Source organism: Pan paniscus, chromosome 1 (assembly GCF_029289425.2).
Source record: "Pan paniscus chromosome 1, NHGRI_mPanPan1-v2.0_pri, whole genome shotgun sequence".
NCBI classification, from domain to species: Eukaryota; Metazoa; Chordata; class Mammalia; order Primates; family Hominidae; genus Pan; species Pan paniscus.
In genome coordinates this window covers 63,296,514-63,312,332 of record NC_073249.2, presented here as the reverse complement: position 1 = coordinate 63,312,332, position 15,819 = coordinate 63,296,514, and the positions used below count along the sequence as shown (strand labels likewise).

At 34.2% G+C, this 15,819-nt stretch overlaps 1 protein-coding gene across 9 annotated transcripts in view; it reads left to right on the top strand.

The window, feature by feature from the left end:
• Positions 1 to 15,819, top strand: part of ODR4 (odr-4 GPCR localization factor homolog) — a 173,201-nt gene that overhangs the window by 31,296 nt on the left and 126,086 nt on the right. For 7 of the 9 annotated variants that reach the window (XM_063602911.1, XM_063602960.1, XM_055110410.2 and 4 more), the window contains one exon: positions 9,883 to 9,993. In XM_063602911.1, the coding sequence (XP_063458981.1) occupies positions 9,883 to 9,993 (111 nt within the window). Of the gene's footprint in view, positions 1 to 4,161; positions 4,245 to 9,882; positions 9,994 to 11,138; positions 14,037 to 15,819 lie in introns of those variants that run through there. The other 2 variants (XM_008968554.4, XM_055110423.2) reach the window with 2 other exon arrangements.

Below are 15,819 nucleotides of genomic sequence, written 5' to 3'. Positions count from 1 at the left end.
AAAACATGAGTACCACTTCCTCACTGAGACCATGCTTTAAATTTGAGAGCAACTATTATGTTCTAAACATTTCAAAGCCGTATATTCTCACCTACCTTAAGCTGTTCATTTTATTACAGTTTCCAGACCACATTTTTTTCTTACCACCTTGTTTGCTTTCCGGTAGATTAGGAATTTTTAACCTGTGGGGTTCAAAACCTTTGGTGTCAGAGCTGAACTTTTAGAAGGTCCACAAACCACTTGAAAGTAATTGTATGATTTTTTTTCTGAACAAAAGGTCTATCGCTTTCAAACAGTTTAAAAATTACTTCTTAAATATACTCTGGTTTGCCTTCCTTGAAATATGTTACCCTGACGAAGCTAATGCTCTAAAAATAATATAGCCATTATTTATATATCTGCCAGGCACCGTTTTAAGAGTCTTACAAATACTAAATTATCATTCCTTATAACAACCCTGTGATGTAAATAACATTATTAATCCTATTTTCCAGATGAGAGAATTAAGGCTCAGAAAGGCCAGGTAACTTTTCAAAGTTACATTGCTCGTAATGGTGGAGCTGGAATTTAAACTTAGGCAGTTTGGTTTTAGAGTCTGTGCTTCTTTTCTAAAAATTTTATTTTACTGCCTTTGTGTAGGAGCTAAATAATGAAGTATAGTATGATTATTTTCCATGATATAGATACATATTTTAGCCTGGCGTTCTTCATTCCATCCCTTTAAACATTTTCAAGTGTAAATGGATGATGTTACATTATCTTGGTTTAATTTCATCTAGATTATGTCAATATAATTTCTCATTTGTTGGCTGGAATCTTGGATCTCATTATCTATATTTATATAAACATATAAACAATATATAATGTTTATATATAATATAAACATATACATACATAAACATGTAATATAAACAATTTGTGTATGTATGTAAACATAAAAATGTTTATGTGAACATGTTTTTATGTTTATATGAATATGTTTATAAAATATATAATATAAACAATATACAAAAATGTATTGTTTTCTTATAAAAATATAAAATATATCATGTTTATATATAATTTTTCGAATTATTTGTCACATTCTTGTGCATCTCACATTCTTAAACTAAGAATGACTAAGGGTAGCACTGTATGCAAAACTTGCCCCATTCACAAGTTACTTTAAAAGTCAGATATAAAAGAATAGGAAGAGAGAGTCATTTCATCTAGGTTTTTTAAATAATTCTTAAAAATATTTCTGTCTTAAGTATTTTTAACTCATTTAATTTCATGTTGTATGTTAAACACAAGTATATAGACTAGTTTAAGACTTTTATTCAGTTCTTTTTAAGTTAATATTTTAACAAACAGTTAATAACAGAGGTTTATATTCTTTCTTTACATTGCTAAGACATTAAAAAAAATTAACTTGGGCAACATGGTGAAACCCTGTCTCTACAATAAAAATACAAAAATTAGCTGTAGAGGTTTCAATGGGCCGTGTTTACACCACTGCCGTTCAGCCTGGGTGACAGAGTAGGACCCTGTCTCAAAAAAAAAAAAAAAAAAATTAAGTAGCTTCAACCACTGTAATGTATTCCTAAGAGGTAACTATGGCAACCTGGCATGACAGCATCCCAAAACCAAAACTAAAACCCAATAAATTCAAATTCTCATGAAACCGTTACATGTGCATTTCAGCAAACATCTGTTGAAAGAGCAAAAAGGGCCTTTGCCTCTCTTGCTTACTGTTGTGTTTCTAGCACTTTACTAAGAGCTTAGCCTTAGCATGTCATAGGTATTCAGTAGATATTTGTTGACTGAATAAATTCTTTATTTTGTCCTGTGGATTAGAGTCCAAAGAACAACAAAATGCTGATTCTGTCTTCAAGGAGCTAAGTAGATTTTTGTTTGTTTGTTTTTTGAGACGGAGTCTCGCTCTGTCTCCCAAGCTGGATTGCAATGTTGTATTCTCAGCTCACTGCAACCTCTGCCTCCCGGGTTCAAGCTATTCTCCTGCCTCAGCCTCCTGAGTAGCTGGGATTACAGGTGCGTGCCACCAAGCCCAGCTAATTTTTGTATTGTTAATAGAGATGGGGTTTCAGCATGTTGGTCAGGCTGTTCTCTAACTCCTGACCTTGTGATCCGCCCGCCTCGGCCTCCCAAAGTGCTGGGATTACAGGTGTTAGTCACCAAGGCCAGCCAATAGAGTTTTTTAAAAAAATGTCTGTGTAGATACTATGTTTTTACTAACTTCAGACTAGTTCAGACTAGGTAAACTCCTTCACTAAACTTTCTTGTAGTTCCCTCTTCTATGCTGTTCTTCTATAATACTTTACATACTTGTAATTATTTAAATCATTAATTGCATATTTAATGTTGATCTTTCACATTAGACTATAAGATTTTTGAGAGTAAGTAGAGTATTTATTTATCTGTACCTAAAACATGGTAGGTGTTCCTAATTATTTGCTACTGATTCATAAATACTGAATAAATGATTCTTAGGAAACTACAGCACTTCTTGTTTTCACATTTATTTCATACTTGAGAAATTATTAGCTTATGCCTGTACAGACAAGGTTTTAAAGATTTGTGTAGTATAGTATACTGAACATGTTGAGGGTTTAAAAAGTCTATAATATTCATAGCTGTATGGCTCAGTAGTTCAGAACATTTTCAGGAGTTTTGAACATTTAAGTCATGAAATTATGTCTTTTATATGAAAATATGTAGCACTAGTTGTTGCCCCAGAAATTTTAATCTAGTTTACAGCATTTAGTATGTCTCTTTATCAGATGTTTATTAAGCTTATGCTCTGTTCAAGACAATATAATAGATATGAATCAATAACTTGATTCCTTTCCTTTAGAAGCCTAGAGGAAAGATAGAATGTATATGTGTGATTAGTTATGCAGAGAATGTAGTAAGGTCCTAAGAGTACCTAAGAACTCCATCAAGATTAGTGATCAGAATTTTAGGGTCTCCAGTGATTTGGTTAATAATTTAATCAGAAAAAAGTCTCTATTATAGGCATTAGCAGTAATCTATAATATACAGTAACAAAGTTTTAGCATTCCTGTATTAAAATTTTAGTGGGCTGGGCACGGTGGCTCACGCCTGTAGTCCCAGCACTTTGGGAGGCCAAGGCAGGTGGATCACCTGAGGTCGGGAGTTCAAGACCAGCCTGACCAACATGGAGAAACCCCGTCTCTACTAAAAATACAAAGTTAGCCAGGCGTGGTGAGGCATGCCTGTAAACCCAGCTACTCGGGAGGTGGAGGCAGGAGAATCACTTGAACCCGGAAGGCGGAGGTTGTGGTGAGCCAAGATCGTGCCATTGCACTCCAGCCTGGGCAACAAGCGCGAAACTCTGTCTCAAAAAAAAAAAAAAAGAGTTAGTAAATTATTTCCCTTTTTTTATTCTTTATTATAATGTTGAGTATCCCTAATCTGAAAATCTAAAATCTGAAATGCTCCAAAATTTGAACCTTTTTGAGCACCGATATGATGCTCAAAGGAAATGTTCATTAGAGCATTTCAGATTTTGGATTCTTGGGTTAGGAATGCTAAGCTGGTGTACTGCAAGTATTTCAGAATTTAAAAAAATCTGAAATCTGAAACACTTACGATCCCAAGCATTTTGGACGAGGAATACTCAACCTGTACTACTTCTATGTTTCACTTCAACTGAAAGGTCACTGAAAGCACACACCAGTTTTATAAATTGATGCTCTGTAATATACAGTGTATGATCCTACTTGTATTGAAAGTTTCATAGTTTTGAATGATGTTTGCTTTTGCAAATAAATAAAAGTTTTAATTTTAGCCTCAAAACAATATACTTTTTATCCATTATTGTCAGATATAAATGCTATTCTCTAATGAATTGTTTTTATTTATATATATAGTAAATATATTTTAATCCTCTTTCTTGGGTTCCCTCAGTAAGCTTTATCATTAGCATTATTTGTACCTTGTGAAATATTAGCATGAACCAGTAAATATGAAATACCTTAAAATAACGTAAAAATCTTAGATAATATATAAATATTAATACATATGTCTGATTTGTGGATTTTAACTTTCATAAACCTTTAATATTAAAACTTAGTTATATGTTTCACACTGTATTTAAAAATTATTTACTGTCTATATTTCTCTTTTTTATGCTGACAGTCTAGTATAGAGATGGATTAACAGTAGGAAGAGTTTAATATTACAAGAACAAAGGAAGCAAAACAGCAATTTGGAAAGTTTAGGTGTGTATACTTACATGTATGCCATATTAAACTCATGGTTTCTAGATGATATTACACATTTTTCTAATATTGTATAATGTATTGAAGATACTTCAGTATGGTAGGTATGATCCTTTCAGGACTCTGCCCTGTTTTTGAAACTTACATGGATCTCAAGTGAGTGACTGAGTGAGTGAGTGATGTCTGTTCTTGGCTGCCTATTATGTATTAGGATTCTACAGATAAAATATGTAGTCCTGACTCTCAAGAAGCCCACAGTGCAATGGGAAATACAAAGAAATGAGTTATTTCAAAACAAGGTGGCCCATGTGCTGTAATATGCTGATCCCTGGTTTTATTATTAATATCTAATTATTTGAAATTATTAATTACTGAAACCACTAATAATTCTATAACAAGAATAAACAGAGAAGAGTCAGAACTCTTAGCAGAGGCACTGTCTCTGTAAGGGATTCAGGGAAAGCTTCTTAGAGCAGGTGACATTTGAGTTCGTTTTGAAGGATGAATACAAATAAAAGTAGCTTTTTAGGAATTGAACACTGGTATGAGATGTATTACAACCAAGAATATGACTTACCTAGAAGTATAAGTTTCATCAAGCATTTGTTAAATTGGAAGGAATGATATAGTAATTCTGCATATTTATTATAAAGAACACATTCCTAAATAATAGAATAAAAACATACATTTTAATAGAAAAATTAAGTGCTTTTACATAAACATCCTATTTTTTTTAGAATTATGTGCACTTATTCACTCATTTACTCATTTATTCATTTACTCAAAGATAGTAGATGCCATAATTTTACAAAGATAATGTCCAGGAGTCCAGGCCTGCCACTTAAAACTAATCTTAAAGAAGTCCCCTCTGAGTCCTAGATTCTCTTGTGGTTGATGTGAGAATTTGGTAAAACTGTTAGGGAAAATGCTTTCTAAACAGAAAGAGATATATAAATGGAGGATGATATTAACACATTATTAGGCTTTTAAATACTGAACCTCTGACTTGTAATGAAAAATATTAATGTTAAAGTATGAAAATGTCTTATAATATGTATAAGTTTTCCTAAATATTTGAAATTAGAGTTTCCATATAAAATAAACCATAAGAAAGTGGAGCTCAAATGTTCAAATTCAAAAATTGGAATCAATTACTACGCATTTAGGAACATTAAATTTGCTATAAACATATTGCTTTGTCTTCTAAGTATTTAACATTAGAGGTTGAATATCCCTAATCTGAAAGTCTGAAATACAAAATGCTCCAAAATTAGAAACTTTTTGAGCACCAACATGATGCTCAAAGGAAATATACTCATTAGAACATTTTGGGTTTTGGATTTCAGATTAGGGATGCTCAACAAGTAAGTATAATGCAAATAATCCAAAATTTGAAAAAAAAATCATTTCAGGTAAAGGATGCTCAACTTGTATGATTTACCTGATTATTACTTATTTCTGTTCTATAGTATAGTTGCCCAAGTAGTTGCTATGTTTAAAATACATATTTGCCAAGTAAGTATCTTAAAATAACATACTTTTAAATGACTTAAGAGATGAAGAACAGTTTGTTTGTCAAAATGACTCGCTTGAGGTGAGGGATAACTATGGCTTTAAAATTTCTTAGCTGTGTTAGTCATCTCCTAGTAGATGTTAACTTGATAATTTCAATGTACTTTTATCAACAGTACCATCTAAAAAAATTTGAAGTCATACCTTTAAAATCTGGTGAACCTCATCTTTGCCAATATCAGAGCTGAGATTAATTTTTGTCATTTGGTTAAACATTGACAATTATAAAGGAAAAATGAGTAATACTGAAGATATAATTTTATGGCTACATCGCTGACTATAATGATACAGTAATTTAGGAATTAGGGATAGGAAGAACACAGGCTACTAAGAAGTTCAAGTCTTAACATTTCATTTTAAGCTTCTAAATAGTTCTGCCTACCTATCAGCAGCTTGGAATGAAATCTGAACACGTCTGCAACTTTTGCATGCATTCACAGCCCTTGTTTTCTCTCTCTTTTTGACAGCTGCTCAAGAATACTCTTAACATGATCAGTTTTCGATTTGTCTGAATTTAAAATGACTTGGTTTTAAGGAATGGTTGAGATCTAATGTTCTATTGAATCACTGTGTTATTTGCATTTAAATTTCTTGTAATATATTAAAATATTGGTGAAATAACACAGTGCCTGAGATTTGGTTTAAAAATCCTACAAGCCCCCACCAAAAACAAACAGACAAATAAATTGCTGTGATAAGGCCTTATTCATTATTGAAAAACATTCTGCTTCAGTAAAATTATCTCAAATTTGTATCAAACCTCATGATTTTGTATGACAGATTTAAAAATGGAAATAGGGCAATGGAATGTCTTTTATGAAAGTAAATTATTTGCTCAGTACGATCTTCTAGAGCATGATCTTCATATGTAATAATTCAATATTAAATATATAAGTAATATATTATGACAACTAAAACAATTTTGTTTTTTTATATGCAAGTATTCAAGTAATAAATTTCCTATAGCAAACAGGTATAATTCATACCATCCATTATTTTTGTTTGTTATCTGATATAAGGATTTTATTGGCCCAAATATGGGGAAAAAAAACAAAAACCTTTTTTTTTTTTTTTGAGACAGTCTTGCTCTGTTGCCCAGGCTGGAGTGCACTGGCACTATCTTGGCTCATGCAAGCTCTGCCTCCTGGGTTCATGCCATTCTCCTGCGTCAGCCTCCTGAGTAGCTGGGACTACAGGTGCCTGCCACCATACCCGGCTAATTTTTTTGTATTTTTAGTAGAGACGGGGTTTCACCATGTTAGCCAGGATGATCTCGATCTCCTGACCTCGTGACCTGCCCGCCTCGGCCTCCCAAAGTGCTGGGATTACAAGCGTGAGCCACTACGTCCGGCCAAAAAATACCTTTTTAACAGAGATATTTGCTCATAGAAGAGCCGAAGTTTGTTTTTGTTTTTATTTGATGTAAAATTGTATGAGCCATTCGATTTTTAGACCTATGGACTGAAGTTGGAAGAAATTTTAAATTACTGAGCTAATATAGTCTAGAACTGAAGTATTATAGCCCTTGAGAAAACTACAAACTGGCAATATAGAAGACTAGATATTCCTAGAGACAGTTCATAAGAATTTGTTGTTCTTTGTGACTGGTTTGATGTGAGAATAGAAAAAAAAAGGGGGGAGGGTTTTTTTGTTGTTTGTTTTTAAAGTATTTTAGTTATATGCTAGAAGAAGAAAAAGAAAAAAGAATAGTGGTGCCCTTATTTCTACTAAGATAGTTACTAGGAATTGTTTATGAAAATCATAAACTTTTCTTTGTGAGAAATTAATGAGAAGTAGGTAATTTTTTTTCTTTTTCATCCATTTTAGTATCATATATACCTATTTCAGTAAGTTTATATGTCATTCTTTTGAGCTTGTGCTGCCATATTGGGGTGCAAAGATGTCTATAAGAACATTGTAAATTCAACAATAGGCTATTTTACTTTAAATTTAAACAGTAATATTTACTATCTCTCTTGAGTTCTCTCTCTCTTTTTTGGGGGGGTGAGGGTAAATAAACAGATAAATCTAAAGTAGTTGCTTTCATAATCTAGTTCCCTGGAGTTCTATAGAGTAGCATTCTAATGTCACCTCTAGGATGGAAGAAAGAAGCTGGTCTGACTCCAGGAGTCCTCCCTCCCAGCTTCAGCCTGGGTAGCATACTTTCATCTTTTTTACACACTGGGAATTTCTGTCAGATTTTCTTTGTTTTCATAGGATTCTTCAGTCCTAGGGGAAAAAAACAGAAAACTATTAGCCTGTGTGGTCTCTGAGGATGCTATCAGTTCACACACTTTCATTCAGCATTAAATAAATTCGGATAGGCCAACCTGCATAAATTGCTGTCCGCATAATGAAGTAGAAAGAGAACTTGTGTCCAAATCATCAGTCAAATGCCTGTGATGGTCAAAATGCACTTTAACCTCCCAGGTTATGTTTTCCATTTGTAAAATGCGATGATGTCCTTGCCTTGCTTACCATTCTGAGTTGTTTCAAGGTCAAATTTTTGATCATAGTTTCAATTTCAAGTTGGATCCAGAGTCAGCAAACTTTTTTTTGTACAAATAAATATTTTAGGCTTTGTGAGCCGCATAAGGTCTTTTTCACATTTTTTTTTTTACAGTCTTTTAAAAATATGAAAAACAGATTTTTAGTTTAAGAGCTTTTACAAAAATAGGTCATGAGCCAGAGGCCCATGTACTGCAACGTGCTGGTCAGTGGTTTTATTATTAATATCTAATTATTTGAAATTATTAATTGCTAAAACCACCAATAATGATATAAATTAGACTGGGCATGGTGGCTCACACCTGTAATCCCAGCACTTTGGGAGGCCGAGGCAGGCAGATCACTTATAGTCAGGAGTCCGAGACCAGCCTGGCCAACATGGTGAAATCCCATCTCAACTAAAAATACAAAAATTAGGCCAGGTGTGATGGCTCATGGCTATAATCCCAGCACTTTGGGAGGCCAGGGTGGGCAGATTACCTGATGTCAGGAGTTGGGGACCAGCCTGGCCAACATGGCAAAACCCCATCTTTACTAAAAATACAAAAGTTAGTCGGGCATAGTGGTGCACCCCTGTAGTCTCAGCTACTCGGGAGGCTGAGGCGGGAGAATTGCTTGAACCTGGAAGGTGGAGGTTGCAGTGAGCTGAGATCACGCCATTGCACTCCAGCCTAGGCAACAGAGCAAGACTCTGTCTCAAATAATTAAATTAAATTAAATTTAAATGCAAAAATTAGCCAGGTGTGGTGGCAGGCAGCTGTAATCCCAGCTACTCAGGAGGTTGAGGCAGGAGAATCACTTGAACCTGGGAGGCAGAGGTTGCAGTGAGCTGAGATCATGCCACCGCACTCCAGCCTGGGTGACAGAGTAGGATTCTGTCTCAAAAAAAAAAAAGTAAATTAATCTCAAGAGCGAAGTTTACTCTGCTATGAATTTTGGTATAAATTTATCTCTACTACTATATAGTAAACAAATTATTATTATTGTTACTTTTTTTTGAGACAGAGTCTCGCTCTTTCACCCAGGCTGGAGTGCAGTGGTGCAATCTCGGCTCACTGTAACCTCCGTCTCCCGGGTTCAAGCAGTTCTCCTGCCTCAGCCTCCCAAGTAGCTGGGACTACAGGTGCACGCCACCATGCCCGTCTAATTTTTTGTATTTTAGTAGAGACGGGGTTTCACTGTGTTGCCCAGGCTGGTCTTGAACTCCTGAGCTCAGGCACTCTGCCTGCCTCAGCCTCCCAAAGTGCTGGGATTACAGGCGTCAGCCACCATGCCTGGCCAACAAATTACAATTTTTGAAAGTCATTCAGAACTGGCTGTGTGGCCCTCTGGTTTAGTTCAATGATAAAGCTACATTGTTTTGAAAACTGTTAATTTGACGTATATTCTATTAAATTTAATTCACCTACAATTGATAATGAACAAATTCAGTATGTTATATAAAAAAACAAGTAGAAAATGGTGATGATCGTATAGTTTTTTATAATGTTCTTTAAAGCTCAGTTTCATGTGTTAATCCTTATTTTATGTGGAATTTATTATTATTATACCCTTTCAGCTTGTATGAGTTCTTCTATGAATAGTCAAGCTTCATTGGACAACACAGATGATGAACAACCAAAACCACCAATTAAAACTACAATGTTATTGAAAATTCAGCAAAACATAGGTATTTAATTTTACTTCTTTTATAACACTGAAAACATATTTAGATTTGAGTTTTCTTGTTACTTTAAGATCTTTGTATTTCATTTCTCTTTCTTAAGATTGCTAGACTTAACAGTATTTATTGGGTATTATGGAAAGTACCAGGCCCTAGAGATAGGAAGATTTATAATTCATACATTGTTATCTAAGTGCCCTCAAAGATGACACATCCTATTAATTTTTAAAACGTTCTTAAAAGAAAAAGCTGCAGAGTTTTGGGAATCAGTTAATATAGTAGGGCTAATGTTTTACAAACGGGTGTTCTTAGAATTACTATTGCAGGAGATTTTGATAGGTGTTCTATGACAAACAACGTCAAATTCAAGTCAGGAATTTTATAATGTATTTTTATATTTTAAAGGCTCTAAGAATTACTTTAACAGTTTTCAGACTTTTTGAACAAGGAACATGCAGACTATTGTTTAGTGGAGTAACAATTTGAGAAATACTAAGTTTTAAGACTTCTGACTGAGAGTTAGGAGCCAGAAGATTTAATTGTAGTTCTTGTCATTCATTAGATAAATTTAATTAATTTTTTTGTACGTGTGTGTGTGTCTGTCTGTCTGTCTGGACTACTATGGTCATTTTCTTTCTTTAGCTTACTATAATCAGGAAAAAATAAAAGTTACAACTTAGATGTACTAATTATTAGATTTTATAATGGTCGAACATGGACTTCTGCAGTTTTCAATAGCTACACAAGTTACACAAGTGGCTTTATATTATAATGATTGAGAACTACTGCCTACCGGAGCTGCCGTTTTCTTTTAACCTACGCAGCATAAGACAGCTGGTATGCCAATATAAATATTTATATAAGCCCTTTAAAGTGTTTGTTATTTTTTCTCTTAGATACGTCTCAGTGCACATGTGTGCAAGAGAGATACTTTGTCCAACATTTGAAATCTAGTTTTTCAACTAATTGCTGTATTTTTCTCTAAGATGTTGCTGCCTTTTAGTATATACATATGTATGTCTATGTATGATTGTGTGTTTGTGTATTGTTTTTTAGGCCCATCAGTTACCCACATTTCAGAGCCTAGGATTAGTTTGGCCTTTCTTTTGCTCATTCCATTTTCATTTGTTCTGTGTTTGTTTTACTTTTAGGTGTGATTGCAGCATTTACAGTTGCAGTCCTTGCTGCGGGTATCTCCTTTCATTACTTCAGTGATTAGGGTGAGGCACAAAGAGTTTCTTGATCATCCAGAGAACATTGACAGACAATTATGAATAATAAAGATGTTAACAATCCATCTGTATTTAAAACACTAGCAGCCAGATCTGCTGCCATGATGCCTATTTGGTGTGTTTCTGATTAAAATGAAATCACAAGCTGCCTTGTTTAGCCTGCTTTACATTGTAGGTGGCCCGCATTTCCAGAAATAACGTTATGCATCTAGATGGAAGCTGCATGTAACAAATCATTATTATCTATTTTTAAAAGCTTCAAAATGATGGGATATGATCATAGATTTTAGTCTTACTAATCTGAATCACATATTAATCAGGACATTAAAAACTTGAACAGAGGCATGATGGCTCACACGTATAATCCTAATGCTTTGAGAGGCTGAGGTAGGAGCATCACCTGGGGCTGGGAGGGAGTTGGAGACCAGCCTGGATGACATAATGAGATTCTGTCTCTACTGGAAAAAAAAAAAATTAGCTGGACATGGTGGCAATCAGCTCTAGTCCCAACTACTTGGAGGCTGAAGCAGGAAGATCACGTGAGCCCAGGAGTTTGAGGCTGCAGCGAGCTATGATCACACCACTGTACTCCAGCCTGGGTGACAAAATGAGACCTTGTCTCTAAAATACATAAGTAAATTTTAAAAAAAAGGAATAATAATTTGAACAGTGAATGTTGATGTAACATCTTAATAATAGAGCACCAGAAAAATTTCTACCAAATGAGACAACAACTTTAGGATAAGTTCATCCTCTAGGAGCTTTCTAATGTGCACTCAGTTCCTGTATACTGTGTGTTTTGTTCTGATCAAGGGGTAGGGAACCTTTCCAGAGAAGTCCCATTAGTAAGAAATGACATAAAATACGTGCTTTCTCAGGTTACTGTATAACTGTTTTAATATATTTAATATATAAAATTAAGACTTTTGCTTCCAGCAAGTATGTTAGACTAGATATTATAAAACAACTAGATCCTGAATAAAATCTGCTTTTGAATAGGTTCACTGGAAGTAGGAGAATTTTCAAGAACCATACTTCTACATTTCCTCTGCCACAAAAAATGAACGCATTTTAAGTTAGGAGTCATGAATACTGACCATACAAGTGGATTATGGTTGTCTGGATGGCAGATACCAATAGCAACATTGTCATATGCAGTTTGCCTCAAATCAGAAACAAGAAGACATCGGAATCTGAGATGCTGCCCTAGAGAGGACAGTTAAAGAAGGTTCAGTGGTCCTCAGTTTGCAGTGCTCTAGCTCCTGGCAGAAGCAAGAGGGAAACATTCCTAATTTAGTTCCAAGATTCCTACAGATTATTATCAAGTAGTATTATTTTATGACTAGAGATCACAGGCACAAGTTGAAACAAACTAACATGACAAGAAAGCTATAGAAAAAATAAACATTGAACTCAGTTCTTCAAGGTTTCATCACCAACATAAGGAATGAAGTTGGAACCACAGGCAGATCTGAAAAAGAACCAAATAGAACTCTTAGAAATGAGAAATATTTATTGAAATAAGAAAAAAGCCCTCAGACATGTTGAATATTTTATTAGACTCAGCTGAAGAGACAAGTGAACTAAACTATAAGCTGGATCTAAAGAAATTACCCAGTGAGCAGTGAGGAGAAACAAGGAGCTAGAAAACATTGGAAAGTTAAGAGAGTTCGAGGGAAGAATTATAAAGACTAGGAGTCCTAGAAAGAGAAAATTTAGAGAATAAAGGAGAGGCAGTACTTGAAAGATAACACAATTTTACAAATTTGTTGGAAAAACATGAATTCATAAATTCAGGAAGCACAATATATACCAAACATATATTTAAATAAAATCCAGGCCTAGACTCAAGGTATTGTAAATGACAAGATACCAAATACAAGATTTTAAAAGCAACCATGGGGAGAAAAAGATCAGTGAAGGCAAGACAGTCAAATACTTAGTAGGCTTCCTAACAGCAACAATGTACCCAAAAGAGGGTAGAATTCTGAGAAAAACTATTAGCTTAGAATTTGCAACAAGCGAAACTGAAACAAACAGATGCTCAGATGAAAAACAGATGTTATCCTCAGCACAACTTCAGTAAAGAGACTACAAAAGGATGATCTTCAAGAAGGGAAATGATTCTAAAAGGATTATCTGAAATTGAAAAACTAGTAAGCAAATAAATGATAAACATAAGTAAATTTAAACTGTTGTTTGTATAAAACAATTATAATGAAAAGTGTTTATAAGAAATTGTAAACAAATGTAAAACTAAATAAACATTGTTATGCAACATTAATGTGGAATTTTTAAATAAGGATATAATTGTAAAATTGGATAATAGCTGCTGGCTGGCAGAAGGGTGATTGGAATTAGAGTGGTCTGGGGTTCTTTTATTCAGAAAACTGGTTAAGATACTGTTTAACCTTAAAATTGACTATGTTATAATAAATATGTGTAGTCAAGAGTTCAAGGGTAACTGCCACAACAATAGATAGGGGATTGGCCAGGCACGGTGGCTCACACCTATAATCAGCACTTTTGGAGGCTGAGGCAGGCAGATCACTTGGGGTCAGGAGTTCCAGACCAGCCTGGCCAACATGGTGAAATCCCGTTCTACCAAAATACACAAAAATTAGCTGCGTGTGATGGCATGCGCCTGTAATCCTAGCTACTCTGGAGGCTGAGATGGGAGAATCACTTGAACCGGGGAGGCGAAGGTTGCAGTGAGGTGAGATTGCACCACTGCACTCCAGCCTGGGTGACAGAGTGAGACTCTATCTCAAAAAAAAAAAAAAAAAAAGATGATGAATCATTCCAAAGGAAAAGAAATTTATTTAAAATACAGAATAGGTATGCAATAACCTAGTACAAATAAAGAAAGAAATTATGGAGGTGGGTGGGGGGTGAAGTTAGAAAGTAAGATAATAACAAGTCTAATATTAAAATGAATATGAATAGACAATTACCCAATTAAATGATAGCATTGGTCAGATTTTTTAAAAAACCCAACTAGGCTGTTTAAAATAAAACACCTAAAATATTAGACATGGGGAGGTTGAAAGTTAAAAAAAATTTTTTTTTAAATGAAGTAGGTAAATACTAAAAACTTGTGTAGCTTTAGTGATATTAAATCACAATAATTAAATTTATGATATTAAAGATTGAGAAGGCCATTAAAAATAAAGGATCAATTTACTAGGTCTATATAATAATTTTCAGTGTGCATTCACCATATGAAATGGCCCCAAAATGTATGAACTGAAGCAACAATAGGGCTGAAGCAACAAAATGAGCAATAATGGGAGATTTCAACAACTAATTAATGATAAAGAATTAGTGAAAGCATTTAATGTAATTAATACTGATTCAATAAACATTTAGAATAATGTATTAAACAATTAAAGAATATTTTTCTTAAGCATTGTATATTAGCAAAACTGGACCCTGTATTTTAAGCATGAAGCAAGTCACAAAACATATCAAATAATTGGTATTAAATGGATAATCAGAAGCAAGTAGAGGTCAGTAATAAAGGTTAAAATTTTTTTAAATATTACATTTACATGTTTAGATCTTCACAGAGGAGAAAAAGAAATACTTAAAGCCTAGTTACAAGTAATATATATTTTTAAATTGGGTATTGTAGCTGAAACAGCACTTTGAGGGAAATGGCTTTAAATGCTTAAGGGAAAAGACTAAATGTGCAACTTAGAAAAACAATAGCGAAAGCAATGTAGAAGCAAGGAAATACAGGAAAGGGAATAAATCAATGAATTAGAAACTGATAAAGAATTATATGTTAAAGTTGTTATCATGACAAACAGTAAAACGCATAATTGAACAAGATGAAACGGGACACAAAGATTGAAAAAGGGGTCCAAATCCCTTGATAAAGCTGGGATGAAAAGGTGACTACCAGGAACATCTTAATGCTAATGTATTTGAAAACTTAGACAAAATAGACCAAACTCTAGAAAACTGCAATTTATTTAAATTGGCTCAGGAAGAAATAGAAAAGCTGAATATACTTATTCATAGGTTGAATAGTAAACAATAATTAACTTTTTGACAAGACCTGGCACAGGTCTTTCAAGGGGGGTAAAATTCTAACATTTTATACAAGCTCTTTCAAAAATAGCTAATGAGGGAATACTTGCCAGCATATTGTGTGAGGTTGATATAACTTACTGATATTAAATCAGAGACATTCAGTAGGAGAAAAGAAAATTACAGGCCGATAGCACTTACTAACACTTGTAAAGTCAAAAGCACTATTAATAAACTTTGACATATTAAAACAGTGCATCATGACTAAGTTGTATACTTTAAAAATCAGGAACACAAGGGTGGCTATTATCACCACTACTTGTGCTTTTTTTTTTTTTTTTTTTTTTTTTTAGATGGAGTCTCGCTCTGTCACCCAGGTTGGAGTGCAGTTGCGTGATCTCGGCTCACTGCGGTCTCCATCTCCCAGGTTCAAGCAATTCTCTTGCCTCAACCTCCCGAGTAGCTGGGATTACAGGTGCCCACCACCACGCCCGGCTAATTTTTATATTTTTAGTAGAGACAGGGTTTCACCAAGATGTCCAGGCTGGTCTTGAACTCCTGACCT